Source organism: Antrostomus carolinensis, unplaced genomic scaffold (genome assembly GCF_000700745.2).
Source record: "Antrostomus carolinensis isolate BGI_N321 unplaced genomic scaffold, ASM70074v2 scaffold5726, whole genome shotgun sequence".
In the NCBI taxonomy this organism is placed as follows: domain Eukaryota; kingdom Metazoa; phylum Chordata; class Aves; order Caprimulgiformes; family Caprimulgidae; genus Antrostomus; species Antrostomus carolinensis.
The window spans coordinates 17,069-40,381 of record NW_010319657.1 but is presented as its reverse complement, the minus strand read 5'-3'; the positions used below and the strand labels follow the sequence as shown (position 1 = coordinate 40,381).

The 23,313-nt window shown below is 34.3% G+C and overlaps 1 protein-coding gene across 1 annotated transcript in view; it reads right to left on the bottom strand.

Annotated features, from left to right (window-relative positions):
• Positions 1–23,313, bottom strand: part of GLS (glutaminase) — a 56,550-nt gene that overhangs the window by 21,329 nt on the left and 11,908 nt on the right. The window contains exons 8-15 of the mRNA XM_029085275.1: positions 16,764–16,822; positions 9,027–9,059; positions 8,698–8,756; positions 7,498–7,564; positions 6,894–6,944; positions 4,262–4,438; positions 2,981–3,112; positions 1,232–1,324 (exon numbers count right to left, since the gene is read on the bottom strand). Coding sequence (XP_028941108.1) covers positions 1,232–1,324; positions 2,981–3,112; positions 4,262–4,438; positions 6,894–6,944; positions 7,498–7,564; positions 8,698–8,756; positions 9,027–9,059; positions 16,764–16,822 — 671 coding nt within the window. The remainder of the gene's footprint in view (positions 1–1,231; positions 1,325–2,980; positions 3,113–4,261; positions 4,439–6,893; positions 6,945–7,497; positions 7,565–8,697; positions 8,757–9,026; positions 9,060–16,763; positions 16,823–23,313) is intronic.

Sequence of the window (23,313 nt, the reverse complement as noted above, 5' to 3'; positions counted from 1 at the left end):
TTTTTAAAGTAAATGTGTTCTCAGTAACTACAAAAGTCAGTTAACAGTTTTGGTTTTTGTTGTTTGCATGTGCTTTCCCCCCTCCCGTGAACTTCGACAGTCTTTTTGGTATAGCATACAGAATTTATACAAAATGTATATATAAATGAAACACCAGGCAAACAATATTCAAATCAAAAGTTAAATCTAGAGATGCATGAGGGGTTTTAAAATGAAGAATTTAATAAAACTAGAACCCATTCGTTTAGTTTTGTTCTCCCCGACCTTCCATCCTATACACTACGGTTCTGGAGATGTCCTCGTTTGATTCAGGTGACACTTTTTTCCATACTGTTTCTTTTAAAGCAAGTTCTTGCTGGAGATTCTCATAGTCCATTGGTCCAAAGGAATGCTAGTTGTTCAAGCAACATACATTATTTATTAGTGTATTTGAAGGAAAAAAATCCATACTTGCAGTCAATGCTAACAGACTCAAGTTTTTCACCTCTTCACATAAACCGTTACTTTCTCTTTTCGAGTTACAAAAAATTCAAATTCCAAATTGGGTATTTTTTAGACGAACACATGCAATTAGAAGCACTTTAAAAATCATTCTACTGTTATCTTCTCCTATTGAAATCTTCATGCCTTAGTTAAAACATTAATGGCAATAAAAGCAAATATGTTTTCCTTATCTCAAGCACCCTCACACTTTTATCTTTTGTACATGTAGCTGGAGTGGATTCAGTTCATTCCCAGAGTTTGCTTATAACACTTCCTTGGTAACAGACACTTGTCTACAGCACTAACACACCTGAATTCACTGCGTGTGCAACTCTCACCAAGTCATGTGTTCTCAGAAATATCACTGTGAAAAACTGCTAAACATACATCTCATGCATTGCAGCACAGAACAGAAAGGCTAAGCCCAGCAGCTGGTCAAATCTTTATTAAAGGCAACCAGAACAGTAAAACTCTTTGCATCTTTTATCAGATACCATATACTTACTCTAGCAAGGGAGATGAACTGCATAAAATGGAGTTAAAAATCTAATATGAAATTCTACTATACAAAACCCTGTGACGGTGTGGTCCACCCAGGTAAGTGTCCACTAACAATGTGTAGTAACTAGTTTACCTGAAAGTTTTGATGCAATACATGTCATTGAGCAGTTCTGCATTTAGAGAAGAGCCTTCTGTATTTCTTCTGATGTCTACAAACAATACTTGCTAAACACACATATTAACTTACCCGCTGATCACCACCTTCTCTGCGAGGATCAAGCTTTTTTGCAAAGTGTCTCAAATTATCATAGTTGTGGAAATTGCACAAAGAAACCAGATCCTGCAAATATTTAAAGAACAAACATTATTATTATTTGCATACGGTAGTCAAATGCATATGAATTATAATAATACTACCACTTATGTTTTACATCATAAAAGAGTCATAGGAGAAGCTTATTTAATAACTAGTACCAATGTCTGTAAGGCCCTTTGAACATAATACAGTGATATTATTAAGTTCTAAGAACACCTTTAAACTCCTTTTTAAGGAAATACAAAACAGGTAGGAATTTGAAAAATATCTGGTTTAATATATTTCTACTCCAGCTCTATTAAACACTTAAGGAACAGGAAGAATAGTCTGGGACAGTCTAGTACATAAAACTTCAGAATTAAATCAGAAGGATGAAACAATATGTGTGACATAATTGATCTGAATTCAGTTTGAATTATAACATGAAATGTTATCATTACAGAACTTTCCTTTGCTGTTGTATTTTTAAAAGTGTTACATTAATGTTACTCGTATGTCATAATAATCTATAATTTTTTAGGTCTTATAATACAGAATAAATGCAGTAAAACCTTTGCCTACCTACTGTTCTATGATTTTGTATTTAAATTATCAAGTACACATTAAACTTTAAAGTATTTAAACTAGAATTAGTAACTTCTTAGTACTCTTAATTTGCAGCTGTACAGATGTTAGATAAATAGTATGAGAAGTTTTAACTGCTGCTCATCCACATAACCTAACGCCTTACATACTGCAAATCCTATGCTGTTATGGATAAACTAAGTGAAGACTAGTCATACACGTCTTCACCCCAGGAACAGTTCATCCAAACTAATATCACTGAAGCTTAAGGGAAAAAAGAAAGAGAGCCTGGTTATGCCTTCAACTTCCAAAACACTGCCAACAATGTTACATTTCCTATGGGGCTCTATATAGCCTAATCTTCCTTTTGGAGACTTTTTTTTCCCCATTTATATGTAATTACTTAAGTGGTATTACAAGGTGGTTTTCAGGATAAAATAAAAAGGAAGACAACTTTTTTTTTTTTTTACACTTCACTTCTCCTTCCCCACAAAACATCTTTATTAATCATTACAAACTACCCTACAAAAATCTCTCCTCCTTCTAATGCTGCTATAAACAGGCTGTCCAGAGCCCTTTCAAAACTAGGAAGAGCTTGCCCAACAACGTGATCTGATGTACAAATACATTTTTTATGTCAGATTATTTACAAAAATCTGTTTAAAAATATAACAGAACAGCAACATTTCACGACCATCTTTTTCTTTTATTGTAATGAAATGATTTGCATTTCCAATGTTTTGAAAATTATTTATGACTGGAGAGAAAGAGAAGCCTATAAACAAAGCTCTACAGCTTCTAATGCAGTACATAGAAGACCAGATCCTTCATTACTTCATGAAGTGTTCCTTTTCAAAGCTTTTCTACAATAAATTTCTCCAGTGTTTTTGGCATTGTATTTTCTAAATGCTCACTGAATTACAGTGCTATTAATTACTGAAATGCAAACATATCTTCTTGGCCTTTCACCCTTGGATCAGATGAATCTGGCTATGTATGGAAGAGTAAGGAATCACTATTTAATTCATTTAGATCTCAGCTATATTAACTGAAGCTCAGTAAGTATCAGCTGCAAAAGAAAAAAAAAAAACAAACACTAAAGGCAATGCTGCTTACATGACAAAAGTGAATTCCTTTAACGCTGTTGCCCATCTTGTCCAAAGGAGGTGACCAGCACATCAAGCCCATGACATTAGGAACAACCAGAAGAATCCCACCAGCAACTCCAGATTTTGCAGGAAGACCAACCTATAGAATAATCAGTTACTGTCCTTTGCAAACATTCTTCACTATTGTAACACAATGCACTAGCATTTAACTGAAGATTATTAAGCAACATTTGTAAAATGTAGATCCAGTAAGTAATTTAAGATGGGGAAAGCATTATTACTGATCTCTTTTTAGATAGACAACGACCTGAAGCACAGCTCGAGTTATGCAATCATAAAGTTATTTCCTCTCAGTAACAGTCAGTAATACAGTGAAAAAGATAATTCTACTCTATTATAAAAAAACCCCAATTATGACTAAGTAGTAGGACACAAGTGTATCTGTCACGAACAGTTTGCAACAAGAGAGTAGTACAAAGCTCCATACATTAAAAAACCTTGAATGGAAAAAGCAAAAACCAAAAACCCAAGAAAACAGAAGAGTCTGTTCACAAAGCCATAAAATAACGTACTTATTTACAATCTGGATAAAGGTATTGCTTTTTTCCAATACAACTAACATGTCATATATCCCCACAGTGCAGTAAGCAATAACTTTTACATCACACAAAGCATCATAATCAATTTTACACATGTGTAATGAGGAAAAACTAGAAACTCTCAGAACAAAATGCTGAAAACACAAGTAACATGCAGTATATCTTGAAATACTTGCAGACAAGAAATGTACTGCTGAAAAACAGAAGCATGGTAGATATGCTGTGTATGACAACCACCTTCACAACATACAAGAACAATACATGAAACAGTGTGATTCAATGAAGAAAAAGCAACTATCTGCAAGGGCTTTCTGCTATCCTTTGCTCCCACATAGTAGGATTTCTTCAGTTACGCAGTTTCCAGTTACCTCTGCACCAATCACCTATTTCTCTTATGAACAGCCTCTCTTAAAGGACAGTATTTATGTTTTAACATGTTTTAATCCTTTAGGAAAGGATTCCTAAATGTGAAGCGGCAGAGAACAGTAACTACTATAAGGTATGGTGTATTTGTTGTGCCATGAATTCTAGGTGAGATTTCCCCCATATGGTTTGTTCAATTTCTAAACAATTCATGTAATGCCCCCTTCCTTACCCTAGAAGCAAGCAAGCCAGCCCTGGAACATGGAAACCAAGAGCACAGATTAATCTTCCTGGTAATCTATAATTAATATCTGCAAACTACTTACATGGAAGGCAAACTGCCCTGAGAAGTCATACATGCCACAGGAATGCATTAAACTCAAGGTATTCCGGACTGCTTCAGGACTCAGTACTCTTTCACCAGTGATCGGGCAAAAGCCACCATTAGCCAGAGTTGCTGCCATCACACTTGCCGATTCACACGTTACTTCTATCGAGCAAAGCTTATGGAAAAGAAATGGAGATTATAAGAACCGATACTTCTAGCACAATAAGGCCAACTACAGCAGGATCAACAATATGTCTCCACAGAAATAACATTTCATAAAATAACCTGTAGCATAACATTTGTTACAGGTGATGCTAGTAGCATCAATTAATATGATCTGAATCTTACTAGTTTAAAGAGCCCAGCAACAGTGTTTGTAAGCCCTCTTAATAGGTTGCGATAGTACTTTACATGGGTTAGTGTCTCCACTTGGTTCCTCCCCCCACCCCCCTTATATTCCCTTTGAGAGGAAGAGGTTTGGAAAACAATCTCAGTATTTTGCATCTGCTTAAACAGCAAAGCCACAGAATGACTGGTCTTTTTTCAATTTTAGTTTGTTTTGTGTGGCCTTTTTTTAAGCTTTAGAAGACCACACACATCTATTAAAAGTACATTTTAAAGCTGCAAACTCTAGTACATGCAAATCTTAATGCCAGCACTTCCTACTGATGCAGCCTTATTTTGCCTTTCTCTCATATATGCTTTTTGATATATTAATGATACAACCACACAATAATTTCTCCCAGGATCCCTGCTTCAGTACAGACTATACATACTTTGGTGACACATCAGGAAATGTGATATGATGCCATCACCTGATGCTGTCTCATTTCTGCAGAAACCAAAAGATAAGCTGGTTTCAACCTGAAGCTGAAATGCTACTCTGAAAAGTAAACAAACTAGTGCTTGTATTCTTGCTTTTGCCAAACAGTCATTACATGATACTTCATGAAGTTACCTAAGCCAAGTTTGCATGAGTAGTTACTACCTGGAATTCTTATTTTCCGGGTGCCAAACTCAATACATCCTAGTCCAATCAACTGGAGTTGCAAATCAAGAGATTGTCAGAGACGCATCTAAAATGGCAACTGTGTTTTAAACATATGAAGTATTACATAATATCACCTACTTTGAAAAAAAGTGTTTCTAGGTTCTCAGTTTAACCACCTGCATTTTGTACCTCAGTTCTCTAAAATGAGAATAATCCATCCTCCCTTTACAGAGACAACAGAAAAATAAGTTTATTCCTGTTCAGAAAGTCCCCAATTACCCAAGGGAAGAAGGAGCATTACAGAAGTCCCAAAGAAAAGAAATAACTAGCCTTTTAAGTAGAATCTCAGTAGAGTGTTGGAAAGCAAGCATTGTACAGTGAGAAGAAAAGAAAACAGAATTGCTGCTCACGTATGAGCTGACCTTTTTCCAAGTAGGGATTGAAAAGGGAATTTTGCAAGGGGAAAAAAAAAATTACATGTAGTCATAAAATTAGAGATCATAATGTACGAAAATGAGGCCAGATTAAAATACATCAGAAAAATGAAAAATTAGCTTTGGCATTTCTTTAACCTACAAATAGCTTTGCACTCAGAAGCGTATAAGTACTTGAGGCAGTGGGATAGGAAGCATTTAAAAAGCATGTTTAAACAGTATATTAAAAAAAATATCATTTTTTTCTGCAGTAACAGAAATTCAGAGTAGACTATTAGCTTGTACCTAGTTTCCAACTCAACAAGAGGACAACTAAAGCTAATGACATATACTTCATTTTATAAACAGCCATTCAATTTAGAGATTAGAGCAAGTGCCTTCCAATACAAAAAACTCAGATAAAATCTGCATTTAAAAATATATTGTTTATAATATGCATAAGTAAAACCAAGTCTCATGAATCAAAAACAGCTTCATTTTGAGAACTAAACTCCGTATTTTTTTTATTTTTTTTATTTTTTTTTCTAAAAACCTGACAGAATCACTGACACAACTTGAACTGCCTCTTGAGAACTACATGCAGCAGAGCTGACTGAGTTGTGAATGTGTTAACATTAGGAAAACCTTATTGAGGAAATACCTCACACTTGCCAAATTCTCATTTTGTAACAGTTGCAAATAGCTTGATGAAAGTGGAAAAAAAAAACCTGGGGGCGGGGAGAATATATATTACTAGATTCTTTGTTTTACTCATAGGCATTGAATTAAACAAAAAGGAGGAGATATTCATATTATTTCATTTATAACACCACTCAAGCTTACAATAGAGCATGCATAGACTATTTTAGTTACCAACGGACTTTCAAGTACTTCACAGTACAATAAAAAGCAGCAATCCAAAGAAGCAGAAATATTTTGTCAAACTCACTGAAATAACACAAGACATTTTAAGCTTCAAACTACTGGTGTTTTAAGGACTATTGCTAGCTTGCATTAGCAATAAAGACATCTAGGTTCATCATCTAAACAAAAGCAAATCTGGATACATCAAATGTACATCATTCATTTCCAAGTAAGAGTCTAACAGAAGCTGACAAGTTTAACTATAAGCCATTAAAGCTTTCATATCTATGAACATATCAGCTTCTACTGCTTATAATAATAATTCTAAGTCTATAATGAGTCTCAATTTTAAAGTCAGTTACCTGAAAATAGAAGTCTAGTATAGCAACCATATCCGTGCCTTCAGGAAAGCACTGAGGAAAAAAAATAAAGAGAAGCTTTAGGTAAAATGATGATTTTTTTTTTTTTAAAGTGTTGCTTTTAGAGATACATAAATCAAGCTAGATTCTTGTCAGCATATTAAGAATTAGGCAGATTTAAAATTAAGTATTTATTTAAATACTTAATATTAAAACATCAGATTTAAAGATAACAGTGCAGTGGGGTTGGTAAGCTAGGTATTAAAAGAAATTTTAGCACAGTTTTCAACATCTTTAAATCAGCAAACTGTAAAATGCATCTAGGAGTTTTATAAAGCCATCTGTACAGCACAGATTATGCATTTTACAACAAAAAAAAAAACTTATCATGGCTATGATACAGAAAAAAGATTACAGGTATTCTATTAGAATAACATAAGTATCACACTTTCTCAATGACAGCATTTTGAGTAACAATATGAAAAAATATACAGCAATAGAGTAATTTATCCCATACTGTACGTTAAACAAATTAAAAGTGTTTACAGACTATGAAAAAAACCCCCACCACAGAGCCTTCAAAATACAATAAACAAAAGAGATCAACCTTTTTTTCTTTCAAGTAATAGCCGATTGCAAAGTTTCTATCTCCACTCTCTCTTTCGGACTGGAACCTTGAAATAAATTTAAAAAAATAAAGTAAGAAAGACAGGACAACACGTCAAACTGTCAAAAAACTTAGAACTTCAGAGATGCAAAATGTAATTCAATAGAATTGCATGTAAAGGATACGTTATTTCTGAACACAAACGTTCTACTAATGGGACAGACACTGCCATAGAAGCTCACCCCAGTACACCCAGCTGGAGCGAATAGCTTTGACATCCAAGTACAGACAGTACTGGTTACCTTCACATCATAAGCTGACTCGGAGGTAAGGCAAAGAAATGCCAGATCCTGCTCTTAGAAGCCTTTCTAAAAAGGCCATTGTGGAATGCAACATCCCACAACAAGCTGTAGTGAAAGGGTCTTTCCATGACAACACTGACCGAACCCGAGAGGAACCTGAGGATTAAGCTGCAGGTCAAACAGCGACCAGACTGACGGCTGCAACGTTTATTGTGATGAGTAAGTTCAGGATGAAACCTAAAGAAGGAATCTGTATGGACACAGGGGTAGGTAATTCTCACCTGTCTGGCTCCTTCCACGGCAAACACTTTCACATTAACAAAGCTCAGAAAAAAACACTAGTTACCTCATTCTGCTGCTCTGCACGTGCACGCCAATTAGCAACTCCACTATATGGAACCTTTATGATTTTCCCACTGCTGCCTCAAAAAGCTCTCAAAATTTTTAGAACGCTATACATTGAGTTAATGGGGGGAACTGTTTTAGAAAGTATTTTAAATATGCAAAGTAGAAAAGCACAAAGAGTCCCAGTTGCATCAAGTATGCTTTCTAAACATTTGATACGCAGCCGTCAACGTGCAGAGTTTAATTTTTAATATGAATGCCAGGAAGATCAGAGTTGCACTTACAGCTCTCACTGCCATTGCACCGACAGAGCATTAAGATAGAATAATGACATTTCAAAGAGGTAACCAACACTTTTATGTGAGATTTAGCCACACTGATGTCAGAGACATGCACAATTACAGTTCTTGTAACTATTAAGCCAAAGACATCCTCTAATGTTAGGGATGAAGTGATGGTTTCAATGTGAATAACTTTGCCATAAACTCAATATGCCAACTACCAGCTAAGACATTTCTCACCTAACTTAATTAAGTAAATCAAAAATACTTACGTAGCATTACTGAATCCAACATACTCATTACCAGCCATTTTATTCATGAACTGCATCACCTGTTAAGAGATAGAGAGGGGGGTGGGGAAAGCATGCTAACATTTTCAGACATTAAAAAGTAACTGATGAACTTTCAAACCAGCCTTACCCTAAAACTTGTAATACAATTTTACAAATGCAATCCAAATCACTACATGTTTAAACAACCAAATACAGATAAAAAGACAAAACACTTGAAATTACTAAAATTTCACTTGCAATTGTCTTGCCATTTTGAGACTTTTACTACTGAATTTAGTTACAAAAGGAATGTTATAATATTAACTTACGTAGTCAAATTTTTCTGCATTATTTGCTCCTTGCTGCAAGAAAAGAAAAAATAATTTACAAAAATTGTTGTTAATGTAAGAAAGAAGTTAGTTCACTTAACAGTTTTAGGATTTTTAATGCATATAACTAAGGTATGAGGCTAATTACGAATAAGGTACTACAATAATTTCATATATTAATGAAAAATTAAAGTGTTAGATAACTAAATCTTTAATTATCATTTAAATTAAATAATCCTATAAGACTCTTATCAAACACCTGTATGTTGGAAACAAATTTAAACTGAAAAAGGTATGCTTTATTTTAAGTGCTTTCTATTCAGCTTCACATGTTTAGCAGAAGTAAATGTAGTAGTTAAAGTAAAAAGTACAAAAGTAACTAGTCAGGATAATTATAATGAAAACACTAACTTTTTACAGACTAGTAACCCAAAGGTATTCTTATATTACCAACAGAGCTGAGCATAGGAAAGTTCAGGCTACTGAAGTTAAAATATTTCCATTGCTAGTGCCCATACTAAGAATTTAGATTGAAGACTTAAAATAAAGTGTTACCCCTTACTATGAAAATAATAGCATTTAATAAAAAAAATCTGATTTGATTAATACTTGATTAATGTCTTACCTATTAAAAATTAAACTGATAAAAAAACAGAATTTCACATCATAGAGTAGATATCATTGTGCTAACAATGTAAGGAAAAATCTAAATTCAACTTAATAAGGATGCTAGTGAAACTTAATTCTTAGGGTTGATTGGTTTATTTTTTGGAGGGAAAAGGAGGGGTGTTATTTTGGGGTGCTTCCCCCCCCCCTCCTCTTGTTTAAGAACATTCCCAAATTTAGTAGCTGCCAGTTAAAGTTGTATTAATTCTTTACAGGGCTCTGACAGGCGACCTTTCACAAATTCCTATAGCAAGATGTTGAAAGCAGGGTGGGAAGTAAAAAAAAATAAAAAAATAGTGCATGGTCTACTGGGGAGAGTTTGTAATTTTTTAAAGTAGCCAAGTTGATTTATTTGAGGAAATTTAAAAAACAATGGCATCATATACACAACTGGAAACAATGTATCTGGATAAATAATTTTAGTATTAAAGATATTCTATTTAGATAACAAAACTCTGTTTAACATATCTCAAACTATTCAAGACACTACTCGCACTGTGTTTAGTATGAGAATGGGGAAGGCAGTGGAAAAAACTGAAGCTTTATATCAACCAGTATTTTACTTAATGAAATGTGTAAAGCCAGTCTCATTTCCCACTCTTTACGTGGATTAGGGTGTTGCAGATAATCTTTGCAGCCCATGCATCAGCTCATCTACAAGAGGATGTGCAGTCACACACGTACAATCACTAGCTGAGAACACCACACTGTTTTGTCAAAATTATGCATCAGTGGTTACCTTATGCTTAAAAGCTAATAACCTTACTCTTAAAGGCAATAATCTCTAGCTAATTTCATTAAGATAAAGAAAAAAATAATGATACATTTCATCAAAATGTTCCTGTATAATATACCAGAACACAAGTCTTAAAAATTTAACTCCAAATTTGTTCAATGAAAAATAATTAAAAGAAGAAATTACCAACTTCATTGAACTGTTGCAGTTGTCAAAATATTCCATAGATCCTAATGCTGTAAAATATGTAACAACATTTAAACCACAAAAACCTTTTCAACCTTTCAAATGCACAATGAACATCTTTTTCTGGGAAATTGGGTCAGCATTAGTTATGGGATGCTGTATTGATAATTGTATGGTTAGACATGAATAATAAATTGAAACAAGTTCTTTTGTTAAAAAAAAGAAAGAGGGAGAAAGGGATCATGCTTTCTGCAAAAATATAAATACATAATACTTCACTTTTTTTTTTTTTTTTTTGCCCAGTCGAAAAAAAATTCCTACCCTTCAACAAAAACCTGGCTTTACTAGCAGCATACAAAAATCAGTGGGCAAAAGACTCAATGCAAATTTATTCCACATCAACTTCTTAAAAAAAAAAAAAAAAGGTTCCTTTTTAAAATTTACATCTCATCTCGCATTTTGGGAAGAAAATCTTCTGCATATTAACTCAGATGATGTACTTTTAGTCCTTGATGTTCCAAACACTTGTATAGGTACTTCATAATCAAACACAACAGCATTGTTACTGAAATTAGAGCGCTCATATACCTAAAATATTAGTCTAAGTAATCATATGACCAAGACCTCAGTATGGATTTAACATAAAGCATAACAAAACCAGAAAACTTTGCTTCCATACACAAGATGATGACTAAAAAACCCAACATATTAGTTTCCCTCTTTCAGCAGCTGACAGAGGTATGCTGCTCCTCCTAAAAAGCTGAAGAGACACAGAGGCAACACACATTCTATAATTAAAATCCAATTGCAAATATAAAATCCTAACATTAAAAATACTGAGTAACTTTTCCATAACAATTTAAACAAATAGAAGAGACAAGAAAACTTCTGTTCTTGCCCAAGTGCTTCTTATTTTTAGCTTGATTGTTATCAGCTTACAAGGTTGGGGGTACTGAGACAACACTTCTTAAAAAGCGCTTTTATTTAAGTTCAGATGCAATTCATCTGTCCAGGACATCAAAGGAAATGTTCCATGCACTAACTCCACAAACAGTACGTTTACTGGAACATATGTTCATATACACACTTACTGTATACATGCTTGTGTGTATATACATATGAAAAAACACTTCTAAATGAATACAAAATGAAACTGAAAATGTTAAGATTGAAGCAGTTTGATAGGCAGAAAATCCAAACTTGCAGAAGACAGCTCAATACAATTTTGTAAACACTCAAAACCACAATGGACACTACAGCTGTTGATCATAAATTTTATTTTTTTTACTGTGTCAGGTTTTAGTGGTCTTCCCTGGTTTTATTTTGTTTGTTCATTTTCTAAACGAGGTACTTTTCTTATTTGTATTTCTACTAGAAAAAAATACAAGCATTTGCCCAGGTGGGATGCCTAAATGTACACTGTAAAGGAGAGAGCCATGGATACTTACCAAGAGCTTGCAACAACAAAATTAGGCAATATTTATTAGAAAAGTAGTTAATATTAGCCACTTTCATTGATAAACATTGATATAATTAGACCACATAGGCTCTAACCATGTGTCTCTTGTTAAAGCAATTTTTCAATTTTGAATCTAAGCCAAAGTAATAAAAACATCTGGATCATGAGAAGTTTATAATCTTCTAATAACAATCTTCTAAGGATTGTTTAAAAATTAATTTCTAGAATTTTTTAAAGCCAAATTTATAGCCCTACACTACACTGTGATGAAAACATCCAGGAAAAAAAAAAAAATCTAACACTATGTCAGAGGGCAAGAAAATATTTTTTACATTTGTGCATTTTACATTAACTTAACTACTTCTGTCTTTATTTTATTTTTTTGTACCCACACATTTTTTAAATTTTAATTGTTAAGCTGGGCCTGTTCTGTGAGAACTGGTGCCTTGACTGCTTAGCATGCCACTTTCAGCTCTGCAATACTTGCAGCACACTGTGGCAGACAGTACTTGATCCACTAAGACCATCACTACTAGTATTTCAAATACTTGTAAGAATTATTTCTGTGTCCTTCAGATACTAAATACTTGCATATGTGACCACTGAATACATGTCATTTCAAGTATCACTACTACATATTCTATGTCATCCAATACATTTGAGTTATAATGAAAAAGCACTGAATAACGTGATCATACATTCTATCCGTAATTAGTTATCAAAAGAAAACGAGTAACCCAGGAAGAGAGGAAATTTCACCAAAACGAAGACAAGCGTCTGGCAGAAAAGATTACAATGCCAACACATTCTGAAGTTGTATGTATGTACATTTACACATCAGTCTATCAGGAGGGATAACTGGAGTGGGCAGCATAGAGCAATTAAGATACATCTGTACTATTTATTGTAACTATATTGTCACATAAACCAAATAAACCATGTGTTTTCCCACTCATCAAGTATTAGACCATAACTGGATAGGTTTCCTAATTAGCTGTATCCTGACAGCAAACAGATCTTTGATACAAATGGACAGGTTTTTCCACCACTCTTTGCCTCATTTATTTTATGACTTATCAGCATATTTAGAAAGCTCTGAAGTATATTGCATACACCTCTGTGTTTTGCACAAAAAATAAAAGATTTCATTGCATTAAGTTTTTTCAGGGTCAGTATGAGCAGCATTTTCCTTTTTTTGCATATCAAATTTTTTGCAAGTACTGTGAATATTGCTATGCCCCCTCAACATGTCTGAATGCTTCCCATGTTAAGTCATTAGCACAGAACACCTCCCTTCACCAAGCATTCGAGTCTTATCGTCACTGTCTCTGTAAGACTGTGCATGTGGTCGTCAGCACTTACAGGATTTATAGACACTGCTCTGCCCAAACCTCTGCTGTTACACCAGGGAAGCTTTTACCTACAGACAGAATCTTGAAGCACACAATAAAAATCACTTAATATTAATCCCTTGTTCTCTGGTGATTCCTTCCACTGCCACCTTCTGCCTAGTTCACTCTGGACCCTTCCTCTTCCACCCGATTTGCACCTCCATTACACCACCCTCCCCAGTCAGCAAAGATGTGTGGAAGTGGGCAATTGCTGACACAACCACTGATATTCTTGGACTTGACATGGTTTGAGAACTGAGTTTAAGGTTTAAGAAAAAACAACAGATCAAAGCATTAAAATCTATCCTTACTACAGGCAATAAAGACTTTTCCCAGTCGATGTGATATACAGAAAGCAGAATGGTTACAGAACACTGAGTCTGTACTAAATCTGTACAGGAGCTGAATCTCCTTCTTTCAAGCACCTGCATTTGCTTGGAGACATGAAAGAGTTTTCCATTTTATCTATTCTCACTTCTCCACCAACTCCTATAATTGCAACTAAAACTTTGTTTTTATAACAGTTATTTGTAAATTGTTATAACTATGTAATTTATATAACTAGTAATAAAGGCAAATGGCTGTACAATTACAAACAAGGGAAAAGGTTCTTAGGGGTTTTTGCAAATTGTATTTCATTAAACTCGCCCGCAGGATATCCTATTGCTAAAGTATTTTTATTGTAGACACATGCTTTAAATTGCTGCAACCGTCTGCAGAGTGTAATGCGAGTACAGTTAGAACAGAGCTGTGAGTTAAGGCACCAAAATGTAAATGTAAATACATCGTAGTTCCAAGCATATGACAGCAGAATAATCATTTAACCTGGTAAAACTATTTATAGTCATGCCTAAGTAAGCCAAACAAATGTACAACTTAACATGCACATACACTTTATTATTTATTACTATGAATAGCAAGGACTAAACATAAGATTACAGTTTAAGTCTATGCTCTGTTCCAAGGGGTGCACACCAAATTCTGAAGGCAGTCAGAACTGGGTATGTGATGCTAAGAACCCTTTTTTCCCCTAAAATGTTAACGTATTACATATTCTGACAAAAAGATTACTCCAAGTGTCATCTCCGATCCACAAGTAATCCTAAACTATGGCAGATTCTAAGGACAGCGGTGTGCAAGATCATGCATACTAACAGCTGCTAAATTCGGTACAATTTTGAAAGATGACGTATCAATTTATCAGAAAGAGATAAAATAATTAATATCAAAGGAGGTAAAAGCATTCTTAACACTGAAATACAGCAACAATCTCTCCACAGCTATCAACATGCTATCATTAGATAAATCCATCCTACATGGTGAATTTCACCACATTTAATAATCCCTTAATTTTCTTGAACTCTAGGAGCCGTACACAGTCTTCAAGATATGCAAGTAACACCTTGAATAAGCAGAATGAATGTAGAAGAACTAAGGGGAAAAAATGGGTTAACGAAGCCACCTTTTTCCGAAAAATTAAGTCTTAGATTAGATCAAATATAAATGTGAATTACTTAAATCACAAAATAGTAGGAATATTAAGTTGCAGATTGTAAAGTTATTTCACAAAAGATACAACTACTGAGTAACTTTGTAACTGTGACACTCTTGTGTAATTTTCTTCAGAATATGTTTAATTTGGTTAGTTATTCAAATGATAAATGGTATCTTGGTGGAAGCAATACATAATATAATCTACATTTTAATCACACTGAAAACAAATAATGGAGTGTGGTAAGTATGATATGCGTCCATTAGACGTGCAGTTACCACATGCAAAAATGTCAGTGCAATGCAATACTCTTCATAAGAACATTACAGAAAAAAAAAAAAATTAAAATAAAAAACCACCCAGCAAAAACAATCCCCCAACCTTCTAACAAATATCACAATTGCATGCAGTAAACAAATTCATGTTATCTTTTTATAAGTACACCATTTATCAAAAACTATGTGCCTTCTGCAAGAGGCACATGCTTGTGTTTTGCCTTATGACCAGTAGGGCAGGTTGTAGTAGGACTAACATTTTGACATTTCAGACAAATGTGTTAAGTCAGATTTTAAAATTCACTATTATCCAAGTGAATTTCAACGCTCAGTCAACCTTTAAAAAATATTAAATGTGAATAAATTTACCTGTCACACTTAAGGCCATTTTCTTTCACCTACAGCTATTAAAGATAAATGTCTTTAAGCAGGAGTTCTTACATCTTCTTTAAATATAAAATAACAGAAAATCATGATCTAAGTAATTTTAAAATCAACAATTTGGAAATAGGAGGTAGGAAACATACTGTAGCTAGTGGATTTTGAAACTTAACCAAAACAAGGCTGTAAAGAAGATTTTTAGACCTCTGAAGTAACAATTTTAAGTTTTCTACTTCAAAACTCCAGGGGACTGATATGTTCCCCAAAATTCTAAGCAGGTACCCTTAAAAAAGAAAATTGTTTTTTTTACCAGTGGCTACAAAAAAAAAAAAAAAAAAAAAAAAAAAAAAAAAAAAAGGCAGGAAATACAAGTAAATTATCTGGTAAACATTAACATTACATGAAATTTATGCCATTTACAACTTCAAGAGATATATACAGCTACTCTAAGGAAAAGTAAAATACAGTTTTCCAAAAGTTGCAATTCTTGGACTAAAGACGTTAAGTCATTATTTGGGTATGGTTTACTTAGCAAAATATGAGTAACTGTTTCCAAACACACTCATTTAAGAAAGGACATTTAATATCTCAGCAGAAACCATGTAACACGGAAGTTAAGCATAATTTAGTTGCAAAGGATGTTAATAGTGGACAAATTCAGTATTAAGACTGCCGTGCCAATATAGCTGCGTTGCTCCTGCACAAACAACAGTATCTTCCATTTCTTCTGCACAGCAGGAAATACTCTTGTAACTTTATGCTATATAAGAGCATTAGACAGTCAGAAACGTATTTCTGAGTGCTATAAAGTATATTCCTGAGCATATACTCTTAGCATTTAACAAGTACGAGGCAAATCTCTCAAGAGAATACCAAGTGTTGTGCAGTTAAAGAAAGAGATAAAAGTAAAAACACTAAGGAAAAAGACTGTCTTCCAACTGCACTGTTACTTTTTAAAAATTGCTGCTCTAATGCTGCATTTGTTTGGAAGTGTTACTATTTCACAAACATCACAGCTTGTTTACCTGCTAACAAGTAAACTGCTATCAGATACTGCACACACAAAAGGAAAACAGTTCATAATCTATACACGATACTTCTTCTACATTCTATTAAAATACTCTGCGAGAAACTAAAAATTAACTCTTTACCTTGATTAAAGATGTGATCACAATTGCTCCAGCATTCACCATGGGGTTATGAGGCTTGTCTGTGAAATAAAGTTTTCAATTACAAACATATCCCAAGATACATTTGTCAAACAAAACCAGTCAAGTGTTTAAGTGAAAAAATGATAAATATTAATGTAGGACTTAAAGTTCTGATCAAGGAATATAATCCTAAATTTAAAATACTGTCATCCAACATTATACACAATTTTTTGTAATTCTGAGCAAAGTATTTTACAGATTAGAATACACTCAGCCTAATACTACTCCAGTAAATTAATTGGTTTGTCAGGTTTATTTTCTTTAACATGTTGAATCCTCTCCAGTGTTTCCAGATTTGATCAATGCAACATTTGCAAGTGGAACAACCCTTAAGAGACTTGCCAATTTTTCCTCCAAGTTACCAAGTCTCAGTGATTTTAAAAGTGTTCAAACAGCTCCTTCAAAAAAAAAGTAAAAATATCCAGTTCTTGAATTTCCTTATTGCTGAATGTAAATAGAACTTTTTAAGAATAAGAGATTTCTACTGGAAGCTTCTCAAAAACAAACAATTTACTCATCCTCTCTAGAACTTAACTTACTTTATAATTGACTTGCATGTACCTTCTACACTCAAGTTTTCCTTTTTATCACTAATCTCCATATTAACAGTATTTTTGCATTCCCAATCATTTTTGGCTGCTCATGTGAACGAATAACCCCCACCCCCCCCTTTTTTTTTTCTTTTTTTACAAAATAGCTGTCTTTTCCAAAATAGAAGTTTTAATTTACCAACATCTACCTCCTGTAGTTATTTTTTTAACTAACATTTTTGCTGTGCCTTCTAACTAGGATGTTGATTTTTGAGGTGTCTGAAAACCTCAACCAATTCTCAATACGTTAATACTGTAACAAGTTTGAATTCTTCCTTTTATTTGCTGTTACTTTATCTCCAAATTTGAAAAAAAAAATATTCATTTAAAAAACACAAAGTGTTCACTATTTTTATGTATAATACACACATGCACACTAAAAGGAACTTGAGATGATTACTTCTTGACGATTAGTCTAATATTCACAGTATACACACACATACACACACACACACACACACACGTATTTTTCCCTTGAAAATTACACTGGTCATGGTCAACGGCACTTAGCCATCTATGACTATCAGATAATCTCAAAAAACTAATAATCTCAAGTTCCTTTTAGTATTTTTCAGAAAGTCAATATTAAAAGGAACTTTTAAGAAAATCAAGTTATTCTATTAGTGAAAAGGTAAGACCAATGCCTCTGTCCAAAAAAGTGAAGCTCCCCTAAAATTACCAACTGAACATCTATACACTATTTTAAAAGTTCTTAGTGCCATTCCTTATTTCTCTGAAAAAGACTCATGAATTGTTCCATTTTCATTTAATTGTACTTAAGATCCACCTATTTTAACGTCCTGTTCTACTCATGTGTCAATAATGCAAGCAACGTTGGTCAAATATATTTGACTTTTTACTAAAACCAGGTTCTGAGTAGGAAAAATGTAGCACTTCCATAGCTTCCTAACTCTGCCTCTCCTTAGGGACCAAAAACCTGAACACCAGTCAAGGTATTACAAGTCAAATGACTGTCACAGTATGACAGACTGCTGGTCAGAAGGCACATTTGGAGGTCATCTCCTCCACCCTCCCACTCAAAGCCTGGCTATTGCCAAGGTAACATGAGGTCAGTCACGCCTTTATCTAGCCGAGTCTTGAAAATCTCCAAACATGGCAAATCCTCTACCTCCCCAGCAATCCTGTTCCTCCTGGAGGACAAGCTGACCCTAACATTCAACCTGCACCTCCCAAGCCACAGTGTGAGGCCACTGGCTCATGTTATATCATCTGCCACTACCAAGAAGAGTTACACAAATTTTCATATTTGCAATTGCTCTTCAAGAGTTTTAAGCGGCGCCCAGGGGAACTGCTCCTTGGTACTTATGTGCCCTGGACCCTACAGCACTTTGGCAGCTCTCCACTGGAGCCCTCTCCAGTTTTTCAACATCCTCCTTGAACTGGGGATCCCAACTCCAGACACATAGTCCAACACAACAGTGGCCTCATGCATGAAGAACACAGTCACTCTTATTTCTTCCTCTAACCACACTCCTCTTCTTTACAGCTTCCTCTCGTCAACATCAGGCACCACTGAAATCCATAAATACATTAATTATAATCATATAAAGTCCATCCTAAAAGTATTTTTATAAACGTTTTGCTCTTGATTCTACACATCTCTATGGTTGTAACCTGCCAGGCAATATAAAGAGAAAAAAACAGTTTCTCAAACCCCTCATCACACGTATATTTGAATCAAAAGGATGTGTAATGTTTATTTAGCATTCAGCAACTCAAAAGCTTAACAATATGGTAAGTCCACACACAGAATTTACCCTCAAAAATGCTACTGCATCTCATTTCCTTGAAGATGTCACCACCTACCTTCAGTGCCACAAGGTTACCTCTTCCTCTGCTCTGAAGATTCCTGTCTCTCACTGCTTAATATCTCAAACTACATGTACCAGTTCTGACTGCTTTACAAGCAACACACCACCATGTGCTGCTGTCACATCAAGAATGGCAAGAGCCTTTTGATGAAATGAAACATGGACCTTCCTTAACCTCATGTTGTTTTGCTTCCCTCTCAACGAGTCAGCAAGGAACAATCATGGCAGGAACCTTAACAGCTCCAGGGAAGTACAGCAGTCCGGCTTACCACACACTGACAAAAGCTCTTCTTTGAGTGTCTTTCCTACTGCTCTCTAACACCAGCATATCACAGAGCTGAGCACGACACCTTCCATTAATCCACTGCTGCCTCTTCTAAGCAGAACAAACCCTGTCAGGGTACCCAGGTCCCAGGAAAGCCATTTTCACTATTATCTGGATAGCACCTGATAATACTATCCAAACACTTCCCATACATAGATATCTGTAACTGACAGATAACCCTTCCACCTTGCCACTATAGCTACAGGCTTCCTAGAAAGGTGGTCAATGCTCCAAGCCTGTCAATGTCTAAGAGACATTTGGACAATGCCCTTAATAACATGCTTTAACTTTTGCTCAGCCCTGAAGTGGTCAGGCAGTTGAACTAGATGATTGCTGTAGGTCCCTTCTAACTGAAATATTCTCTTCTACAATGAAGAGCCTCTCCACAGATTTAAGATATACCAGCCTTTTTAAGGGCCAGGATGCCTAAAAAAAATCTTGCATTCCGAAAGATTCCTGCTAATTTCAAAGAAGAGCTGTTTTCCACTCTTGTCAATAATACTTCCATTCCCAGGTATTTTTACACCTCTTAGGGATGTTTAGGTTCTGATGCTACATTAATTTTTAAGGAAAGTCATACATAAGTCTCTTTTTAAAGTGACAGTACCTACTGATTTACCTCAGAGTGAGTGCCATGAGCAAGGGGATTACACATTGTACAGTGGCAAGGAATGAAGACTGAAGTTTCTAAAGAGGTGACCAAATTCATCAATTCATCTTTAGAAAGACGTATCAAACTCTGCAAAGCTAACTGATACACATCACTAAACAAAACCACACATATACACTCTGTCTATATAATCAAATACTAAAGGCAATGATCTGCTCAGAATAAAAAAAATCTTTTATGTAGCAAGTCTCTCATATTGCTGTTATTATCTCATTATACTTTGGAGTAAATTCATGTTTTTATCTTTACTGAAAAGTACAAGTCATAATAACCCTTCAACTTTAACTGGGGTGCCCTGATTAAGTCTAGCACGGATTCAATAATTTGTCTCTCCTATAAACAACCCACCTAACAGTCTCTGAATAGTAAATACATCCTATATACAGAACTCTGTTTTTCCTGTGGGAAGGAGATACTTGTCTAGAACAGCCTATACATAGAGAACTGCAATATATTTAACAGGTATATCTAAATTCAAAATAAAAGAAAATGTAACTTATTTAATTATCTAAAAATCTTCCCACTGGACATCACTCTTGAATAGTGAAAAATATGGGGTTTTTTTAATACCTCAAAACTGCTTGACCATTAGCAGGATTGCTCTAGTAACCTGCTATGCAATTATGCCATATGCGAATGAGACCTTTCCCACAATAAGCTCAAATGTCGCTGCTTTTCCTCTGCCAGTTCTTCTGCCCCTTTTGTCCATCATTTGCCTTAGGCCTTTCTTGTATGACTGGCTTGCAGCCTTTGAGCAAAGAAAGCAGAGGCTACCAGTCAAACACAGTACAGACATTTTAATACACAGAACAGTTCATCACAACAAGTTCTTTCTGAAATGACGGCAAAATGTGTAAGAACTTAAAGAATTCCATCTTTGGTTAACAAAATCCTTCAGCAGAATAAACAATTTCCCGGCAATCCCTCATTCAACTACAAGGCAACATTTATTACTGGACTAAGTTCTACAGACAATTACATTACTGGACTAATTCTACACATAATTATCAAGAGAAGATCCCATGTATTGATAAGAGATACTAACTGTACATACATACAGGTATTGTCAGACATGTTGCATCACAAACTCAATAGACATGAAAAAACCTGCAAACTGCCTGATGACCATAAAAATTATTCCTGATGACGCCTATTTCAGATACACTTTACTATGTAAAATTCCTGATCTACTTCAATCAACTAGAATAACCTGGTTTTAATTAACATGGGAATTGCTTTAGTCCTCCAGAAATCTTAATTGTTTGATAGGCCATATGTTCCCTTTGATTAAAAAAAAGTTTTAAAATTCAATATTCACAAGGCTGCAGAAGTTTCAAAATTTACATTGCACAGCTCTGATCTTACTCAAATCATACATGATTCTTAGTAACATTTTTTAAGTTGGCATTTTTAGCCATGATTTAAAATTGTATTGTAATATTCTCTGTTCCCTTCAGCTTGAATCTCAATACTAGCCAACAAATAAAAGAAAGAATACCCTGTTTTAGGATTCTTTAATGTAGTAACTATAAAAAATACCTTCAGATGCATATCTCACCAGTTTTCAAATGCCTGCATATCACTTCATAAAACAAACATGAAATTCAACTATATCAGAATAATTAGAAAGCAAACAGATTAAATATCTATTTATATATTTATATATTTTCAAATTTTATCTTCAAAGTAGTTACGTATGTTCAAACTGCCAAATACCCTGCATTTAAAACTGTAAGTGAAGTGTAATCCCTTCTTCCCTCCTTTACTCACAGAAATTCAACGGCCCTTTCTCTCCCTGTAACTGAAACGTTCCTATTCCTTCGACTTCTACTTTCTGTTTTAGTCTGTTGTTTAGGGACTGTATAGATAAAAGGCTGTTCAGGTCAGTTCTGACACATTTTTCTCATATCAGTTATATCAGCCACACAAGCACATACGTAAAATTTTTATCATGTGAATTAGTCCCATTATTAATTTCATGCACACTAGTCAATAATCCAAGTTCTCTTATTGCATAGCAGTCTTATAAACACTCTTGAAGTATAACAGCAGTAATAAGAGACCATAGCCTAACAGTTCATCTTCTCTCCTAGTTCAATTTTTAAAGTAGCAATAAAAAAAAAAATAACTACTATACTTTCTGTCATTTCATTAAAAATAGAAAAGAAAAAAAAAAAAGAAGGCAGAATATCTATATTGATCCAAAGGAAAAAATGGGCAATTTTCAGCATCACCAATTTTTTTTTTTTTAATATGAAAACTTTCTCAGGATATGAAACGCAGTTTTCTTCACACTGTACAACATTGTTTTTGGAAAAACTAGGAAAGCAAAAACAAGACAGTAAAGCTTGACAAAATGCTTAATTCCCTCATGGTGATATGTAAGCATGTTGGTATTTCATTACCACTTACTAACACAACAAAAAAAAATAAATAGATTGTCAAGATCTATTTTATTTGTAAGTTTGGAAAGATTATTTTAAGGTACATACTAAATGTATCATTTATATATTATAGATATTTAAGTCAGAATTCAATACAGTCCTTGACAAAAATATCATCCAAGTCTTTTGCTGTTAATTAAATATTAATTGCAATACCATGGCAACAGAAACATTGCCTGTTCTCTTACAGAGAAAGATCTGCTAGAAGAAACGTTTGTGTTTCAGAGATAACATCCAGTATTTTCTCTAAGGCTACATGAGTCATCCTTCTCAGATTTTTGCTATAACGCTTTTAAAAATAAAATTTTCATGCTTAAGAACTAATATAATATGAAAAAGAAATAAACTAGATAAGTAGTGTATGAAAAATTCTTACTAAAGCACTCCTGCCACAGGAATTGGTAGCCAAATTCAGTTTAGAATAATCTGTGGGAAGATGTGTTTAATTTTGTCTTCTGGCAACTAGTCAGCACTGGCCTTTGCCACCAGCACCTGCTTCTCAGAGGGATGAGAAGGGAAGCAATATATGTGTTTCTTAAAATCAGTTTAACATTTTTGACCATCACTTTACAGATGACACAATTAAGGAACTTTTGCTACCAACTCAACCAAATAAATACACATTTCAA